Source organism: Zalophus californianus, chromosome 8 (assembly GCF_009762305.2).
Source record: "Zalophus californianus isolate mZalCal1 chromosome 8, mZalCal1.pri.v2, whole genome shotgun sequence".
NCBI classification, from domain to species: Eukaryota; Metazoa; Chordata; class Mammalia; order Carnivora; family Otariidae; genus Zalophus; species Zalophus californianus.
The window spans coordinates 96,963,096-96,983,701 of record NC_045602.1 but is presented as its reverse complement, the minus strand read 5'-3'; the positions used below and the strand labels follow the sequence as shown (position 1 = coordinate 96,983,701).

The window sequence follows — 20,606 nt, the reverse complement described above, 5'->3', positions numbered from 1 at the left end:
AGGGAGGCCTCGAAGAAGAAGGACACAGCAGGAAAGCAAAGAGTGGAGAGACAGGACCAATGTCTCATCGCTCTGGAGTAATCCAGACCCGTCCGGCAGGAGACCCAGTGAACAGCCTCAGGGGCTGGGCCCTGCAAACACCGGTCTGACTCAGGGGGCAGCCTCCTGAGTGAGGCGGCCTTGGACATGTTCCTTCACCTCTAGGGGATGGCTTCCATGGGGTCTGGGCCAGAACTCTCAGAGGTGCGGACTTGCCAGGGAGAGCCAGAAACGAGATTTTTATGTCATCTCCTGACCTTTAGTGCTGACAGCTACCTCAATGAAAAATAAATAAATCAAACCACTGTGGGATTGAACACATCTGTGGGCCAGGTCCGGCCTGCAGGTCACCTCTGCCCTTGGGCAATGGGAAACCATGGTCAGAACAAGGCCCCTGAGCCAGGTGGCCTGGGCTCAAATTCCAGCTCAGTCCTGTCTGCCTGGGCGTCCTTGGGCAAGTTGCTTCACCTCCCTTAGTCTCAGGTTTCCTCATCTGCGAAATGGGGGTAAAAATCAATCTTTCCCCTCTCACAGCCTCACTGCAAAGATTAAATCCCAAAATGTTTGCAACGATGCCCGGCATAAAAAGCACTCCAGAATCAACCAGCGGGCCACCATCAAGCCCCAGTCACAGGAGTGTCCCAGACCATGACCACACCTGGCCCCCGAAACAGACAACACACAAAGGGAGGGGCTCAGGGGGGCTAAAGCGACTCTGCCCTTTCTCCAACTCCCACAGGGGACAGAGAAGTCATGCAAAGGTGGTGCCCAGGAGCCAGCCCCGCAGATACAGTGGCACAGCCCATAGGCCCTGCAGCTCCTGCCTTGGGTGGGTGGGGAGCATGGGTGCATGGCTCCGTCTGCACCCTCTCGTGAGGCTAAAGGGGCCTTATGTAAAGCAAGGAGCCCTCTGCCTCTCTGGGCCCCCAACCAAGGAGCATGCGGCATGGGATAATGTGCCTAACACCGCAAATTCCAAAACAAGGTGCCCTTCTGTGACCCTGCTGGGAGCTTTAGTCACCTAAAATTTAACTTGTCTTGCAAACAGGCACTTAGGAATCTCTTCCTCACTGTCAACTACGGGGTCCTCTGGGGAGAGTTTTCACATAACTACCGGGATCCCCAGTGGCCAGGTGTTGGTGCTAGGGAACCTACAGGGCTCCAATGCCGGGTACTGTGAGGCAGCAGCTCTTCAGGCGTCCAGTTACTGGAACGCTCCCGCGCGGCTCACATCTAGCCACATCAGCCAACAGGGTGGAGCCAACAGCTGCTCATCCGTGAGGGGATTATGGCCCAGGCCCTGCAACAGCCCAACACTAGGCTCCAGCAAAACGCCAGTGGCTGGCGCAGGTTGCCCCAGGGCGGGCGGGTCCCAACAGTCTCCATCCACAAAGTATGCTCCTACTGTGTACCGGCAGTCAGCAAACTGCTGGGCCTGTAATGGTAAGTCCGAGGTGGAAGTGCCAGCTAAGAGGCAGACGAGACACGGGACACGTGGCAACCACGCAGCAGATCCAACACAAAGGGAACGTGGGGTGGGCATGCGGCCAAGGATGCAGCCTCGGCAGCGGTGCCGGGAGAGATTTCAAAGCGGGATGCTTTAGCCAAGCACTGCTGGGTATGGAGAAGGCGAGGGCTGGTGCAAGGTGGGGGCAGCAAGGACAGGCAGTCTGGCTTGGAAGAAGTGAGACTGGAATGGGTCCACATCTTCACGGGCCCCAAGGATCTGAATTCTATCTCATAGGCAAGGAGCAACGCCAGTAGGGAGAAAGGGCTGCAACTGAGAAATTTATTTCAGGACACCTGGGGGATAAGGCTGGAGGCAGGTGCAGAGGAGGGAAGAGTCCAGGGCCAAGGGCCAGGCCCAAGGGCGCTGAGGAAGCTGAGCTGGGGGGCAGAGGCCCAGGTGTCAATCCAGGGCCTCTGCCAGTGGAACCTGCCACGGGGGTGAGGGCTGGGGGAGAACTCCAGTGGCAGAAACACTCGTTTGCTCAGGGAACATGCACACCAGTGCTGCAGGCCTGTCTCAGATGCACAGAAACAGGCCAAAGAGCTGCTGCGTCCAGACGCAGCAGGCGTGCCACCCCAATAGTGTAGGCCAGGGCCCCCCGCGGCTCCCACAGCAGGAAGCCAGACCCCAACCTTGGGGAGACCTCCAGGCCCCGACATCCCCAATCACCTAAGCCAAACTTGGGTCCAAGGCCCCAGGAAGGGCTCCCCTGGGCCTCCCTGAAGCCCACCACTGCACAAGCAACCATCCGACTCGGAGACAAAGGCAAGCCCCTGACTCCTGCCGGCCCCAAATACAGATGGCACCCCCCCTCCCACACCACAGAGAAACTGGCAGGCACACCCGTCTCCAGAGACATGGGACCAGCCAGTATGCCTGTCGGTCTCCCCACTAGCTTCTCACTGGGGAACGGAGGCTCCAAGGGTCCTCCCGAGTTTGCGGGAAAGCAGCCCTCACAGGGCCCCGGATGGAAGATCCACTGAATGCATCAGAGGCGGCGGCAGTGGCCGCCGGGCAGCACCCACACATGCACGCAGCTGGCTCTAAGCCCAGCTCGGGCTGCAAAGCCCGCCACTGCCCAGGGGCTGCCCGGCCCTCCCAATCTGATAGAGGCCCCAGAGGAGCAGCCACACTGGACCCCGGACTGCCATAGACGCTAACAGCTGGCGCTTTAACGGCATGGACCAAGGACAAAAAACGTTAAGAGTAGCCCAATTTGGGGCCTTTGAATCCGGCCTTTTCCTTTGGAGAAAAAAGTCATCTGTTAGCAAATCCAGGAGGCTGTGCATTTAATAAGGTTTCGTGGAATTTAAAAATCCCATAGATGAAATGACTTTTTCTCATTATACTTTTTTCCCCCAAATTTCAACAAAATCAAGTTCACATCTGGAAAAAAGAAAAAAAGAAAAGCATCACAGTATTTCTTAAAGAAAGACAAGCCCTGTAGGACCTCTCGGCAAGGTCCTTCCGTGGGCTTCCTCACGAAGCTGGTCCAAGAACACACCTTACTTAAATGACAATCGAGATTTTAGCTCATGCCTGCAGAAAAGACAAGATCTTATGCACCCGTGGGCTTCCTGACCACAGCTGCCTCAGGGCAGCCATGGAAGCCCCAGCGTCGCCATGTTTTAAGATGACTGAATGGAGCATTCTGGAAGAATGTCATCCAGCAACTTCTCTAAGACATGGCAGTGCCATACTGATTCAGTTCCTTCCGTACGGGATGCTGCTGTTCTTTCAAAAAAGAAAAGTTGGGTTGGAAGAACTTACACAGAAAGTGAATAAAGGCTCAAAAACCCTACAGAGATTTCAGAGCTTCAAACCCTGAAAAACCAAGTTCGAAAGAAGAGTATCAAATCTAATCTCAATACACACCTGTTTGTACCTCAGCCCTAAGAGGCTGAAGAGTGGCTGCTGAGGTGGGCTGGGCCTGGCCTGAGAAGGGCCTCAAACGGAGGAACCGAGGCTGGAGGCTGTCCCAGCCACCATCTGCTGTCCATGTGACTTCTGGGAAGTCTCAAAAGAGAGGTGAACTTTGGTTTCTGCTTTTGGAAAAGCAGATAAACCTACAAATCCACGTTACAGACCTATAGGGGGATAAACGCATGGAAAGGAGCTTCATAAACCACGTGCCTAACCAAACATCTGGTTGAGAACAATAGTGTCACATTCCTGGTGGTAACCCAGCAAACACATAGTGCAAGAAGGTCATTGTGGGAGGTGCTGGGGGGATGGGATTGTAGGAAGGAAGGGGTGTCACTATCAAGTCACATGGTTTAAGATTAGGGCTCCTGCAAAGCTACAGACCCCTTCAGCAAAGTTCCCCCAGTAGGTCTAAAAATTCTTCCCTATCTCCCCTGACCTCTGGTTGACCCCTGCTTCGTTAGATTAAACATGATCCTATTTGTGCATTTTTGCCTGCTCGGCAGAAGGAGTGGCCCGGCGGGGGGGGGGGGGGGGGGGGGGGGGCTTGCATCATATGGAGCTGAGTGGCCCCCCAAGACCTTGCCAGGTTCACAGATGTGGGAGCCACTAACTCTCTACCTCAGCTCAGTTCATGACCACACAGTGGGCAACCAGGGGCTGGGATGTGCCTGAGAAGAACTGGCCACTTTCCTCCCTCGACCTGGACGCCTGAAGGAGCAGGCACTCCTTTCTGCCGCTCAGAAGACGCTCAGGGGACTTATGGTCAGGGCTCGGCTGCCTCACAGTGCCTGAAAGGTGAGGAGTGCCACTTTAGTACAATGAATGCCTGTTTATTTGACTCACAGACAAATAATGGAGCTTTTTTTTTCTTTCCATCTAAAAAATAATGCAGGTAACAGAAAAACTGGAAAATGCAGAAGGGCAAAGGAAAGATACTAAAATTTACCCACAGTCCTGTCCTCCAAGGGGGCCTTTCTCCCACACAAACTTGTGTGTGTGTATGTGTAATAAGGTCATTGTGGGGTGTCTGAGAGCATGGTCTACCTTCTGCAGGCTGGCTGGGATCCCCTAGGCCCTGCCTGGATGGACTTCCGACCCTCAGCAAACAGGCCGCAGATGGGGAAGGGGGCCTGGAGTGAAGCCAGTGCAGGAGGGAAGGACCCCACTCAGCGGCAACAGTGTGCATGCCAAGCTCCAGCAGAAGCAGGACGGTCTGGAGCGTGTGCAGAGGTCCCACGTCCCCCAAGTCTGTCCTTGGTTTATGTGGGGGCCAGGCCTGCACTGTACGAATCTGGACTCCCTTCCAGGTGCTAGGATGAAAGGGCTTGCCTAAAAGTGTCACCTCACCCGCTCATTAGCACCCGTGCAGCCCAGGGCAGGAGGGCTGGCAGAAGTAACGCCAGCAAAGACGGAGCCCAAGGGCAAAAATAGATTTTCAAGAAACCACCACCATGTACACAACACACTTCCTGTAAGAGGGACGCGGCTTTTCCTAATAAACACCACGCATGAGAATGAACCAGCAGAGGCCTGCAAGCGGGACTGCACATACTCGGGAGCTTTAGTTCTGGGGAAATATCCACTTCTCTGGATATTTCCTGAGTTCCCTCTTCTGCAAACGATAAGAAAGGTATCCGTGCCTTCTGTTTCACAGCAAGGGTCTTCCCCTTATTGCACACTTGGGTTTCTAATGCTCCCCTGAAGTGATCACCATTCCTACAGCACCATGGGAGCAATAAAGTCAGGTGCAAGGCTCTGGAAAACACACCTGTGGGCTTCTCATCACTCTGCGAGAAGAGGAAATGGTGAAATGTCTTTGGGGAGCCATGTAGCACTGCCCTAAATTAAAAATGCACCTGCCTTCTCACTTAGCAATGACGTATCTACAGAGATGCTCACGCTATAATACACATACGTCACTGCGGCATTAATTTTAGCGGCAAAAAACCTGCAGACTCTTGGGGCGCCTGGGTGGCTCAGTCAGTTGAGCGTCCGACTCTTGGTTTCAGCTCAGGTCATGATCTCAGGGTCATGAGATCGAGCCCTGCCTCTTGGGCTCTGCACTCAGCGTGCAGTCTGCTGGATATTCTCTCCCTCTGCCCCTCTCCCCACTCACTCTTTCTCTCTCAAATCATAAAAAAAAGTAAACCTTTAAAAAAAACCTGCACACTATTTAATATCATTTAAGTAAATAAATGAGACATTCCTGCTCCGGAGTAGGACGGAGCTGGAAGCAACAGCCCTACAGGTACAGTACAAAATGATGTCACCAGTACCCTGGTAAGCAAAGCAAGCTCCAAGCTGTGTGCCCCGCAGGCCCCATCTGGGTGTGCCAATGTGATGAGCAGAACATCTCCTAGGCTCCTCCGGGAACGGGTGGAGAGAGGCGTGGAGTGGAAAGACTCGGTCTTTCACCTTCTATGCTTCTACACTGTTCATATTTTGTTTGCTGGAAGGACGTATTTATACAATAATACATTTTCAAAGCACGGATTAGGAAGGCAGGTGTTCACTGTCAACTCCGGCCCCGCACAAGTGGTAAAAACCCGCCACATGGCCCTGATTTGTTCTTGTAAGAAAAACAGATCAGAAGTTCTGGAAGAGTTCCAACTTGGGCCTGCAGAAGCATGTCCTGGGCCTGCCTCCACACCCGCCCGGGTCTCTCTCTGGGGTGCCTGTCAGAGAGGACCCTGCTGGGCCCACCTGGTGACAACTGAGGACACACCCATCTGTGGTGCCCCCCCCAGCTCCAGGGCAGGGTTTGCTACTGATCTGTCGTGTGTCATCTGCTGGCCACAGCCTCCACGACCTCACTTGTCACTTCACGCTGGGACATGGAGGACAATGGGGAGCTTACCCCCACTCCACGCGGGACGCAGGCAGATAGAACAAAGCGCGGGACAAGCTGTGTGGTGCCAACACAGAGCTGCAAAGACGTGCTCATTTTCACAGGCTGCCCCCCTCCTGGTGGCTCTGGTTTAGAACAGCATTGCCCAACAGAACTGACTGTGCAGATGGAGATGTTCTTCCCTGCACTGTCCAAGGAAGGCCGCCACTGGCCACAGGGGACTACGGAGCGGTTAGGGGAGGGGGTGTCATGTCGATGGGAGGGGTCAGAAATGTTCTGATCTTGGGCAGCATGTTCAAGATTTGGCAGAATCTGCTTAGACTGGACCCCTCTAAAAATGTAAGGGCTGGATGGATTAGATTTAACTTAAAAAGAAATCAAACCCTAGAAAAGATCAAAGACAGCCAAAATTAATATGGATCAGCCCGGATGACGGGAGACCGGACGACACTCCGAATTTGCAATGAGAAAAATGAAAAGGCCTATACGGGGCACTTGGCCGCAAAAGCAACCGTGTGGGATCATCAGACAGACCCAGAATGAAAAGCCAGCCACACAGGGTATCATGTGCAGCTGATAGGCTACCTGAAAGGTGAACTTCTTAATTCTTCAGGGGGGCCTAAGAGTCTAGGGACATGGGGAAAAAACTGTCTTGTACTTTATTTTTCATTTTCCTGAGTGTGCACTGTGTGACCTCAGCCTGTGTTCCTGTGGTTGGGGTGTAAAGCCATCTTCGAGTCCCCCGCGACTGCCTGGGGAGATGCAGGCCACTCTCGGTGCCAACACCACGAAGATCCTGAAATAGTCCGTGTGTTCAGAAATAGTGGAAATTCCCCCCCCCCCCCCCCCCCCCCCCCCCCCCCCCCAGTGCAGTGGTTCTCCTGCTTTACCATGCAGATGCATCACTTGGGGAACTCGTTAAGATGGAGTCTGACTCAGTAGTTCTGGGTGGAGCCTGAGACTCTGCATTTCTGCCCCTCTCCACTCTGGAAGCCTTCAGTTGCTTGCGGCGATATTCCCGCCTCTCCAGCAAATCCAATTTCTTTCCATGTTTCCAATTGGCCAGAAGCTGTGGAGACGGGAGGGTCTGAGGAACAAGTCCATGGACAGCATGGATTTTCCCAGTAGCTTATGGAATGGGGCTCACCCTTCTGTTGCGATGACGTCTCGTACGTGGAGTTTCGTGTTCCAGAATTAATCGGACTCATATTTAGCATTTGTGGCTATGATCTTGCAGCCACGACCGTGCTGCTGAATGGGAAGAAGGCCACTTTCTTTTCATGCAGTTATACCTCACATCCCATGTTCCTCCCTTGGCTCAAGATGCTGCAGTCAGCCCTGGCCGCTTGCCTTTGACCTCCTTGTCTGCTAGCTGCAGGTGAGCTTCTGTTGTCTGTCCAGGGCCCTGTGCACTCAACTCAAGGCACAACTTGGGCTGGGCTGGTCCAGAAACTGAGGGGTCTGGAGATGTGGGTCGCCTTGGCTAGTGGGGGGATGCTGCCTAATGACTAGGAGGAGATGCTGAGGGAGAGGATGCAGATCACTGGCGTGGAACAGGTCAGGAAAGGAGTTCCTTCTCTGAATAGAGGAGACCTTGACTCGGGTCAGGGAGGGTTCTAGGACCATGAAGTTTGAACTGTGGGCACCAGAGAGCAAGACTCGAGGGCTGGTCACATGGGGCTATCTAAGGTAGCATTCAAATCAGTCCAATGTCAGTCAAATGCCAGGTTCAGGTGCACTGGCCACATTCCATAATATTTCATCTTTCTTATCCTGGCCCATGGTATTTCTTTTCTCTGTTCAAATTTTCTCTTATGCCAGCAAGCTGCCGTGTGGGCTCACGCAGGTCAGAAAGTTAGGTCTTCCTCCAAACAAGGCTATTACCTGGAAATTAGTACCATTTGCCTTCCTTCCTAAAGTATCATCACATTGCTATTCCATGCCTTATTTCAGATGTCTAAAGCCAAACGGAGTAACAATGGCCATAGGGCACAGGAAGCTCTATTCTGAACACACCTGATGCTTTATATAAAACAGGCTGGTTCTCTTGGGCGCCTGGGTGGCTCAGTCGTTAAGCGTCTGCCTTCAGCTCGGGTCATGATCCCAGGGTCCTGGGATCGAGTCCCACATCGGGCTCCCTGCTCAGCGGGAAGCCTGCTTCTCCCTTTCCCACTCTCCCTGCTTGCGTTCCCTCTCCCGCTGTCTCTCTCTGTTAAAAAATAAATAAAATCTTAAAAAAAAAAAAAAAAAAAAAAAGACCGGTTCTCAGTTCCATCCCTGTATTCATGTCTCAAGCACCCTGTCCCTGGGTCAAGTGGAACATCACTTTAAAGACAAGGCAGTGTGCCCTCCCTCCAGCCTGAGGAGGCAGACGGAGGCTGAACATTTGGATTTTCAAAGGGCTTTGAGAGGCTGACCCGACCCGTGTGGCCAGGTGGGTGGATCCTTGACCCCTGGCAGGAGCCTGAAGCTGCTCACACAGCACAGGGTCCCCTCACAAGGAACAGGGTACTGCCTGAGCAAATGCCCCCCAAAAGTTGGGGGAGGATGAAACCCGAGAAAAGTGAATGTAGCTTCACAAAGGGGTAAGAAAGGGAAACCCAGCTAAAAACACAGGGCCTTGTGCTACCCAGTACCCCCCAAGATACCTCATTAAGACAAATGCAACTAATTTTCCAAATCAACTAATGACTAGTCAAAGTCTTTTTTTTTTTTTTAAGTAGGCTCCATGCCCAACATGGGGCTCAAACTCATGACCCTGAGATCAAGAGTCGCATGGTCTACCGACTGAGCCAGCCAGGCGCCCCTAATCAAAGACCTAAAAAAAAAAAAAAAAAGAAAGAATAGAAAACGTAAGACTACCGTATCAAATGAATGATGAACATGAAACTGGAACTCACTGGCCCAATTTCTCTAGTAATATGCACGAAAAAGATAACAGAAAATTAATGTTTTGTATTATCTGACAAGTACCTAAAATGGCCCATAAAGTAACTGAGGTAGGCAAGAGGAAAAACCGGGGGTGGGGTGGGGATGGATGCCATTGCTCCTTAAAAAAACCCTACCATTATTCATTTAACAGACAGACAGACATGCGTACCAGGTGAGGTAAGCAACAGAGGCTTCTAAGAAAGATCTGCCACGACACAGAAGTGTTCCAGACTGAGTGGTGGATGGAATTACTATTCCTAATTCTTCACCTCTCCTCATACCTACTCACACCTTTTCCAACCTCACGTGGCAGTCCATCCCACTGGAGAGAGTGGGCTTCCTGCCCCTTGACGCTGGCTCAGTCACATGACTTGCTCGGGCCAATAGAATGCTGGTTTCAAATGTGTCCTTTTACAGCTCTGCCATCACCATGAGAAGGGCTCTGCCCTCCAGAATCCCTGAAGCCTCAGGCTGGAGCCCAGAAGGAACATGTGTGCAACAGACCGAGGCTCGACCTGCAGCAAAGAGCCAAGCCAAACCCAGTTAAATTGCAGCGTGAGCCTCTCAGCGGAGACAACCCAGATCAGTCAACCTTCAGCCAATTCAACAGAAGCATGAACAAGAATGAATGACTGCTGGTGTAAGCTACCGAATTCTGGAATGTTTGTTAGGCAGCTCTGTTGTGGCAACAGCTAACTGATACACACGGCTCTCCCAAAGGGAATCCAAAAGCCACTGAAAGATACCTTTCCCCTCCAAGTTCACAGAGATATCAGAACGACTTACCAGGCTCACCTTTCTTCTTTGAACCAGACTTCTTCTTTGCAGGAGCCTCTTGCTTTGGTGCCTCTTGACTCTGGACCATATCTGCATTTTTGCCTTGGACAGGAGCTGACTCTGCCCTTTTACCCTGATTGGCAGATGCATCCACCTTTTTGCCCTGGTTGGGGGACCCTTCTGACTTTTTGCCCTGGTTCGGGGTTCCCTCTGCCTTTTTGCCTTGATTGGGGGCCCCCTCTGCTTTTTTACCCTGGCTTGCAACACCCTCTGCCTTTGTGCCCTGATTAGCAACCGAATCTGCCTTTTTGCCCTGATTCTGGGCCCCCTCGGCTTTTTTGCCCTGATTCTGGGCCCCCTCTGCCTTTCTGCCCTGATTCTGGCTCCCCTCTGCCTTTTTGCCTTGATTCTGGGCCCCCTCTGTCTTTTTGCCCTGGTTGGGGGTCCCCTCTGCCTTTTTGCCCTGGTTTGGGGTTCCCTCCTTTTTTCCCTGGTTGGGGGCCCCCTCTGCCTTTTTACCCTGGTTGGGGGTCCCCTCTGCCTTTTTGCCCTGGTTTGGGGTTCCCTCCTTTTTTCCCTGGCTGGGAGCCCCCTCTGCCTTTTTGCCCTGGTTCTGGGCCCCTTCTGCCTTTTTGCCCTGGTTGGGGGTTCCCTCTGCCTTTTTGCTCTGGTTCTGAACCACTTCCACCTTTTTGCCCTGATTGGGGCTCCCCTCTGCCTTTCTGCCTTGGTTTGGGGTCCCCTCCTCTTTTTTGCCCTGGTTGGAGGCCCCCTCTGCCTTTTTGCCCTGATTCTGTGCCCCTTCTGCCTTTTTGCCCTGATTCTGGGCCCCCTCTACTTTTTTGCCCTGGTTGGGCGCTCCCTCTGCCTTTTTGCCCTGGTTGGGGGCCCCGTCTGTCTTTTTGCCTTGGTTGGGGGACACCTCTGCCTTTTTGCCCTGGTTTGGGGTTCCTTCTGCCTTTTTGCCCTGATTCTGGGCCCCCTCTGCCTTTCTACCCTGGTTCGGGGCCACTTCTACCTTTTTGCCCTGATTCTGGGCTCCCTCTGCCTTTTTGCCTTGGTTGGGAGCCCCCTCTGCCTTTTTGCCCTGGTTGGGAGCCCCCTCTGCCTTTTTGCCCTGGTTGGGGGTTCCTTCTGCCTTTTTGCTCTGGTTCTGGGCTCCCTCTGACTTTTTGCCCTGTGCAGGGCCGGTGGCTGGGGTATTGGCCTTGGCACCCACTGGGGGCACAACCACCATAGGCACCTCCTTGGGAGCAGTTTCTAAGATGGCAGCCTTGGAGGCAAGAACTTGAATGGAATTCACTACAGAACTGACTGCTGGTTCCACCTTTGCCACTTTTTTCTCCTTTTTCTTTTTGTCCTTAGGGGAGGAGGCGAGCTTCTCTTGGGGCATGGCTGGTACCGTGGCTATGGGGGCAATGACCACGGGGGGCTGGACTGGGGTTGGAGCCACGGCCACTGCGGGTGCCCGCACTGGGTCTTTGAGAAGGATGGTCATGTTGGGGGCTGGCTCATGGTAAGGTATCTTCCCGTTAGGTTTCTCTTCCTTTTTTTTGGTCTTTCCTTTCTTCTCCACCGTTTTCTCCTTCTTTTTCTTCTCCACTTTCTGGTGGTGAGTTTTTGCCATCTCCTTGCGCTGGTTGGCCAGGGCCTCTTCATAGGATGTCTCCTTCATGGAGAAGGTTGACACGAGGAAGATGCCGATGGCAGAAACGACCATGAATCCACCGAAGACCACAACCCCCAAGGTCTGAGTGTCGTAAATATCCATCCTGGCTTGCTTTCCTTTCACCTGCCAAATACATACATGTAGATTACTTTTTGCAGAAACTGCGGCATTTGACAGTTTCTATACTCATCCCTACCCCCAAAGTTAAGCTTTCACTAATTCTTCAGACTGATAAAGTCAAAGAAGAAACAAAGTCCGGCAATCTCTGATGCCATACATTCCTTCCTGCCCCTCTTTAGAAGTGAGGCATTTTTTTTTTTTTAAGATTTATTTATTTGAGAGAGAGAGCACGTGCTCATGGGGGGAGGGGGACAGAGAAACTTAAGCAGACTCCACGCAGAGTGCAGAGCCCAACGCGGGGCTCGATCTCAAGATCCTGAAGCCTCACGGGGGCTTCATTTCATGACCCCCGAGATCACAAACCGAGCCAAAACCAAAAGTCAAATGCTTAACTGACTGTGCCACCCAGGCACCCCCCAGAAGTGAATTTTTATGAAAGATATGAGCAGACCCCATTAGTGCTAGGAGAGGAAGCAACAGAGGAATGGCAGAGTGCGGGTCTGGACACATAGTACCCTGGAGACTCAGAAGCCACAATCACAATTCAAGAGATTCTCCATTGCAGGGGTCAAAGATGCACATAAACACAAGCCTGGGCCAGGGGTGAGACAATGGGGAGCGGTAAGGACTGTGGCAAGAATGCCCCAGTAAATTAGGGGGCAAGTGTCCCTCAGCCATAGCTGATTGTTGTAGAAATGTGAGTGCCATGTTGAGAGATCTTCCACTTTTTTGAATTAGGCTAGAAATTTTTTTCTTTCAAAGTGAAATCAACAGATTTTTTTAAAATACCATGTAAACCAAACCAAGTCCTTCTACAGGCTTTGAGCTGCATGCATTCTGGCCAGCAGGCCCCTGGCACACCATCTCGAACTCTGTTGTCTCTCTTCCTCAGTGCTCTGATAAACACAGTGACCCAGGGTCAGAGACAATCCTTCAGAACCCTGAAAAGCGATCAAAAATTTGTTGAAGGGGCGCCTGAGTGGCTCAGTTAGTTAAGTGACTGCCTTCGGCTCAGGTCATGATCCTGGAGTCCCAGGATCAAGTCCCGCATTGGGCTCCCTGCTCGGCAGGGAGTCTGCTTCTCCCTCTGACCCCCCACCCCCCGCATGTGCTCTCGCTCTCATTCTCTCTCTCAAATAAATAAATAAAATCTTAAAAAAAAAATTTGTTGAGGAAAAAACGGCCTTCAGGATAGTCCTTAAAGAGCTACAGAACTTGTGGGGCACCTGGGTGGCTCAGTCAGTTGAGGGTCGGACTCTTGATTTCAGATCTGGTCATGATCTTCAGGGTTATGAGATCGAGCCCCAAGTCAGGCGGGCTCAGTGCTGGGCATGGAGCCTGCTTAAGATTCCCTCTCCCGGGGCGCTTGGGTGGCCCAGTCAGTTAAGCGTCTGCCTTCGGCTCAGGTCATGATCCTGGAGTCCCAGGATCAAGTCCCACATCAGGCTCCCTGCTCAGCAGGGAGTCTGCTTCTCCCTCTGACCCTCCCCTCTCTCATGCTTGCTCTCTCATTCTCTCTCTCTCATAAATAAAAATCTTTAAAAAAATAATTAAAAAAAAGATTCCCTCTCCCTCTCCCAACCCCCTTCACAAAAATAAAAAAAAAAAAAAGGTGGCAGAACTTGCAATTTGCAAGTTAGGAAACAGGAAGTCTTGGAAAGTACACCAAATAAAAGACCCCAGGTTTGGAATTTCATGTCTGCAGGCTGCAAAGAGGGAGGGAAAACGGGGTCACCAGACCCAATCCTCACCCCAGGGAGGGAGCCCTTTGCCTGATGACACTCTCCAAACCAAGAGCATGAGCCACCTCTTCTCATTGCCTGTGGACCAGTGTCCACAGCTTCCTGGCTGCCAGCCCAGGATGGGTCTGACTTCAGTGAGGAACCCCAAGAGGCTTGCTTATTTGGATGCATTCATCTTTTATCAACTAACTTTGATGCTACTATCACATTCCCAGTCCCCTGAATAGATCTCAGGCTCCTAAAGAGATCCCAGTCCCTAAAGGGGAGCAGCGATGGAATTAGTGAACAAAATGCAAGTGTAAGGTGGCGGGTAAGCAAAAGTAGAAAGAGGGAGGAGGGAGCAGAAGATGAGAGGTCAACAGGCCCCATTCCTGGCATGACCCCTGCCCCCCAAATCTCTAGACCTTGGGGTAGGCCATGTCCAAGCTTGTCAGTTGAGATTCTGCCTCCATTGGGAGTGGGGGAGGGCAAGAGAGTGGGGATTTCTCAAAAATCACAAAATCCAAATTCTGACAGTAGGGCATTTTAAAGAAAGGACTGAGAAGAGATTGTTTCAAATGTCTCAGCATTAGGTTCAAAGGAGAATCATTCTCCTCACAGAACACACATAATTTCACTGTGGCTTTCTAAATAAGCCCCTTGCAGGAACAGGGTTTAAGGGGCTCATGACCAAAACTCCACAGCACACACTCCCCCCGCGGTAACCCCACCAGCTGCAGCTCTATCATTTACTTCTCCCAGACTATCACCCTGGGTCTGCAGGACCAGGGGAACCTCCTTATCACAGCTGTAACCTCCACGAATGAAGTGTGAGGTGGGCTCACGGAGTCTTCGAATCCTGGGCAAGTGGATTCTGACCTCTGGCCGTGGGTTCTGACCATGTGAGCCATAGCCAGGCGCCCTCAAGAGGAGCTGTCCCAAATTAGCCTTTCCAGGAACACACTCACAAACAAGGTATCAGAAAGGAAACTGCACCCTGCTCAGCCCTGGAGGGAATCCAGTGGATGGAAGGGCAGAGACAAGAAGGCTTGGAACGTTCTACGGTCAGCTTCCGTTTCTTGGTGGGCATCCACCAACTAAAACTCTGGGTCCTCACAAGGATCTCTCAAAACTTCGCCAACACGGACACATTCAGGTACAAACACTACATTATAGTCACTGTATTAATCTATTCTGATGACAAAAGTCTTCTGACACACTCCTCTTTGTCCAAGGCAGCACGATGCCAGGGGCCTGGGTCACTCCCTAAGACCCAAGTGGCTTCTCAACAACTGTAGCCTCAAGGGGCCGTGTCCCAGGGAGCTGTAGCAGGGTCACCACGCCGACACAACCACCAGGCTCCTACAAAGCAGGGACTGTCTCCCACTGAGCACTGTGGGATCGGGGCAGCCTTGTGGTGGAGGCAGAAAAGCCAGGGTTGAAAAAAATCGCCTTGAATCTTACTCAAGTTAGGCCAATATGGGATACAAAAATATATCCTCTGTTGGGAGCACAGGCTCAAGAAAAGCTAGCTGGGGAGAATATTTTCCCTCTGCCGCACACACAAATGTATGTTTGATGGCAGCACAATGTGTCTTCCAAGTTTTGCAGAACGGGCTGCTCTAAAAAGAAATCCTATTCCCACCACTAATTCCTGAGTTAGAATTTCTTTAAAAGAAATCTTTCACAGGAAAATGAAAAGCCCTAGCCTTGAGAAGTAATACACTGGAACACTTACGGCTAAGGCCGTATCACCGGCAACAGCAAGGAAAGCTAAGTGAAAGCCAGCCGTATTGCTGCTCTGCAGTTGGCCTGTGTGGGGCAGAAACATCATGTAGAGATCCCAGACTCACAGGGTGAGCCAGTGATGCCTCCCAAGTGTGCTCTAGACCCCAGCATTCTGGGGACTTTGCTTCTGGAATCCCTGCTGTCATTGAAAGGACCCCCAGTAGGAATGTCCCCCTGGGGTTTCCCACAGGGCCAGGCCCAGGTGGGCAAAGAACTGGGCCAGATGTGTGACCATCCACATCTTGTATGGGCTGACCACAAAGAACCTACATTCTGTCGCTTTGGGAGACGTCTATGAACTAGGTGCTTTTACTTACTATTGCTAGTACACTTAAGAGTGTAGAGCAGAAAGGTCAAGGCCCCGGGAGGGAAGGAAGCAGGAGGCCACCCAGAGGCTCGGGGACCACTCCCAGGCTTGGCTGGCTTAAACTCACTGACCCACCTTGAGGGTCCTAAGAAAATGGTTTTTCTTCTGTTCCTAGCAGGTAAGGATTCAGGGAGCAAATGTGAGTAGCAGTTCTTTAGACATGGCATATATCTAACTCGTGTGGCCCAACCTACCCAGTCCAAATTGGCCACTTCAGGCCAATTTGGCATTTGGCATTTGGGTAGGTCTTGTGAAGAGACCCTCGACAGCAGCCCCGCACCCCTGGGGCCGGCTCTCATCACTAAGCAGCTGCTCTGCTGTGGGCCACGTGCAGGTGCACGAAGACGCATGGGGCAGGGGTGTGCTGGGCACATGTCCAAGGGAGCAAGTCTCTGGATGCACTTTCTGGGCACAGGTGACCAGTTAGGAAGGTACAAAACTAAAACAGAGTGACAATAAATCAGAGACCCTAGCAGATATGGCCACAGCAGACTACCATCTCCTAAGATGTTTTTGTTGTTATTTTTTTTTTTAAAGAGAGGAGAGATTGAGAAGGGAGGGAGGGGCAGAGGGAGGGGGAGAGAGAGAATCCCAAGCAGGCTCCATGCCCAGTGCGGAGTCGGACGTGGGGTTCATCTCCCGACCCTGAGATCATGACTTGAGCCGAAATCAAGAGTCAGACGCTTAATTGACTGAGACACCCAGGCACCCCCCATCTCCTATGGTTTTTAAATATTGTGAAAAATACTGTGATCATCCATTTCCTACCACCCCAGCTCTCGTGTCACAAGACTCTGAAGCAGTGTTGATGAGGGTCGGAGTGGGGCTGACTGGGCTCATCTCTGAGTCTCCACTTCTATCAGATGCCGTGTTGACCGTGGGTTTTTTGGTAGAAACATTTCATCTGGTTAAGCTATCTTGAATTCCTAGTTACCTTTTCTTTTCTTCTTCTTTAACAATTGGGTACTGAATGTTAGCAAATGCTTTTTCTTTATCGCTTGACATTTTCTCTGATCTGAAATGGGTTGAATCACAATAATATATATTCTAATGTTAACTCACAGATGGCTCGTATGGTATAAACACTTCTTGACGTTGGGCCTTTTCTTTTTTAATATATCACTAGATCTGGTTTGTTCACCTTTTTTTTTTTTAATGTGAGATTTCCATGTGTGCTCGTAAGTAAGAAAGATCAGGAGTCATTCTCATGACCCTGTTCTTATGTGATCTTGGTAGCGGGGTCACTCATGGGTCATAAAATGAGCTACGGATGGTCCTTTTCCCCGTTCTTTGGTTTGGTAGAATCTGCCTGTAAAACTGTCAAGATCTGGTGTTTCCAGATCTGTTCTTGGAGGTGGGGGGAGGGGGAGGGAGCTAATTTTTAGGTGCTAATTTAATTTCATTTTTCCACTCAGTTTTATTGAGATAGAACAGACATACAGAACTGTGTAAGTTTAAGGTGTACAACACAATGCCTTGACATATATATATCATATATATATGATATAAATGATTATCACACTAAGTTCAGTTAATATCCATCATCTCATACAGAGACAAAAAACAAGACAGGAAAAAAAAGGAAAAACATTTTGTTTTCCTCGTGAAGACAGCTCCTACTCTCTCAACTTTCAGACAGGCCACACACAGCCATATTAGCTTAGTCATCATGCTGTGTGGTACACGTCCCTAGCACTGACTTATGTTGTAACTGGGCGTCTGTACCTTCTGACCCCCTTGCTGCTAGTCCCCCTCCCCCTGCCCATGGTAACCACATGTCATCTCTTTTTCTAGGAAACCAGTCTGGTGTGTGTGGTTTTTTTTTAAGATTTCACATATAAGTTAGATCATCTGAAATTTGTCTTCCTCTGCCTTGTTTCCCCTAGCATAACACCCTCAAGGTCCTCCATGTTGCCACAAATGGCAAGGTTTCCTTTTATGGATGAGTAATATTCCATCATGTGTGTGCACACTCAAGTGTGTGTGCAAGTGTGTGTGTGGCACAACTTCTTTATCCATCCATCTGTCAATGCACACTTAGGTTGTTTCCAGGTCTTGGCCCATTATAAATTGTTGATTCAATTTCAATGATGATTCCAGAACCAGCTTTTGGGTTTGTGATCCAGCATAAATAATTAATTTTCATTATTCCTTCCTCTCATTTCTACTGGTTTATTCTGTTCTAACTTCCTGACATGGACATTTATTAATTTTCAGGCCTTTCTTTTTTCTTGTAGCAAATAGTTAAGGCAATAAATTTCCCTCTAAGTACTGCTATAGCTTCATCCTACAAGCTACAGCACACACACACAATTTTCACAACTGTTCAGTTGTATTTTCTAGTTCCCATATGATCTCTTAAGACTCGTGAGGTGGCACTTGAAGCTTTGAATAATCATTGATAGTTCCTCATTTAACTATGCTGTCATCAGAGGATCTGATCTGTGTGATAGAGGACAAAGCTTTCAGACTTTTAACTAGGATCCAGACATAATAATTTTTTCCATGACCCAGGACACAGAAATATACACACTGGCATTTGTATATGTATATATATACACAACATATAAATAACAGAACTTTCATGAAATAACTCAATACTAGTACATGGATGCACCAGTATTTTCTATACCATTAAAACATTTGAACAGGTTTTTCGTAATCAATTAAATTGATTTTGAGGCTCAACATACTGATTCAGACTATGGTATTTGGTATATTTTGCTGGATTGCGGTCAATTTTTATAAATACATGTGTACTCTATGGAGTGAAGCATTCTATGTGCATCCTTAGTTTGAGCTTAATAATGTTTTATAGAACCATGTTTTGCCAGCTCAATCAAATAATTATTGAGAGCTTTTAACATTTCCCATCATGGACTTAACGGTTTCTCCTGGGAATCTGTCAATCTGGGTTTTATTTGAAGGCCATCTCATTAGGTGAACATCAGATCAGCGTTGTTACGTCTTCCTGATACGGTGTCTGCCATTTCCCCCCTATGATATAGTGACCTTCTTTATCCCTAATAATGAATTTTTTCTCCCCCATGAAAGTCTAGTTTGTCTGATTATTTAAAAAGTTATACCAACTTTTGGGAGGTTAATATTGGCCTAGAATCATTTTCTATTCTTCACTTTCAACCTTTCTGTGTTCATACGTTTTAAGTAGAACTTTTAAAAATAGCATAAAGCTGGATTTTATTTTAAGACCAGTGTAGCAATTTGTCTTTTTAACTGGTAGGTTTAATTCATCAACGCCTATTGTGATTTCCTATATAACTGGACTCATTTAAACCTTTATTTTGTCATTCCTATTTATAATCCTTCTTTGCTTATTCTGCCCCCACCCCCTTTATTTCTGCATCCTATTGGACTATTTAGATTTTTATCTCCTTTTCCTCTATGGTGTTTGGAAGTTAATAACGCTACTTGTATTTTTGTTTAGTGACTCCTAAACTTATAATTAAAAATTTTTTTTAAGATTTTATTTATTTGAGAGAGCAGGTGCACACACATGCATGAGCGGGGGGGGGGGGAGGGGCAGAGAGAGAAGCAGCCTCCCAGCTGAGCAGGGAGCCTGAATGCAAGGCTCAATCCCAGGACCCCAAGATCATGACCTGAGCTGAAGGCAGGCGCTTAACTGACTGAGCCACCCAGGCGCCCCTAATTAAAATGTTTCTGACCCTTCCATTTTCCTAACATACACACTTGACCTGATTTCACCAATGCCTCCAGCCACTTCCCCAACAGCAGCATAACTGGAGAAGGCCTGAAGTCTAGTGCCCTTCCAACTGAGCCCCTTTTCCAACCTGGTGCACACCCCCACTCCTTCTCCATCACACACCCCAGAACTACTCCTTGTTTTTCCTCAGACAGCTCATGTTCGCATTCCCTAAATGTTTACCAATTTTTTTTTGCTGACCACTGCTTCTTGCAGCTCACCCCCTTCTTTTGGGGTCTTTCCAAAGTACATCCTTGACCAGCTCTTTCAGCAAGGATCAATTCTGGGTCACCTTTCTCAAGTCCTCACAGAGCTGCAATAATGTCTTTACTCCACCCACACTCTTCATGAATGGATTAACTGAGTACAAAATTCCATGCTGACAGTCCTTTTCTCTCACCACTTTGAAGACATTTTATCTGTCTTCCTGTCTTCTGGCTCTTTTTGGTGGGGGAGGAGGAGTTATTATTGGGGAAACATGCTATTCATTTGTTGTTCCTTTATGACACCTTTAAAGAAAATCTCTCGTAACTTTCGAAGATTCATCTTTGGGGTTCTAAGGATTCAACAAAATATTTTTAGGTGTGTATCTTATTCAGGCTCATTGCGCATTCTGAGCTTGAGGGCTCATATTTTCTGTAAATTCTGGAAAACCCTGGGCCACTTTGTTCTTTGAAAACATTCTTGCTCCTCCTTCATGGCAGGATTCCTAATTAGACCTCAAGCTCTCCGTGCCGCCACTTGGGAAAACTCCTCAGACCCATGTTCCACTTCACCAACAGTCTCTTCAGCTGAATCTAACCAGCTCTGTAATCAGCCCTTTGAATAAACTTGTTTGTTTTCAAGTTGGCCTGTTTTTTTTTCCTGGTATTATTTTTTCCATTACTGTTTTTCATCATCTACTTTTATACCTTTAATAGTGATGTTGTGTCACATCTTTGGTGGGATGTCATCAGAGGCAATCCTGTCTAGGCTGAGTTGTGGGCTTGTTTGGGAGCAGCTTAATCTTTGCTTCAACCAGACCCTCAGAAAGCAGCAGCTGCTGACTAATTTCTACACAAGGCATGGGCTTCCAGTAAACAAGATTCTCACGGACTACGGGCCTCCTCTGCCCCAGGACAAAACAGATAAGCTCCTGGGTCATTGCCCCTGGCCACTAGTCTGCCCTTCCCTTGAGGGAGCGGCCCTT

The 20,606-nt window shown here is 49.6% G+C and overlaps 1 protein-coding gene across 4 annotated transcripts in view; it reads right to left on the bottom strand.

Annotated features, from left to right (window-relative positions):
- Window positions 1-20,606, bottom strand: part of RRBP1 (ribosome binding protein 1) — a 64,108-nt gene that overhangs the window by 29,282 nt on the left and 14,220 nt on the right. For 3 of the 4 annotated variants that reach the window (XM_035728954.1, XM_035728955.1, XM_035728952.1), the window contains exon 2: window positions 10,041-11,823. In XM_035728954.1, coding sequence (XP_035584847.1) covers window positions 10,041-11,802 — 1,762 coding nt within the window. In that variant the 5' untranslated portion in view covers window positions 11,803-11,823. The remainder of the gene's footprint in view (window positions 1-10,040; window positions 11,824-20,606) is intronic. The other variant, XM_035728953.1, reaches the window with a different exon arrangement.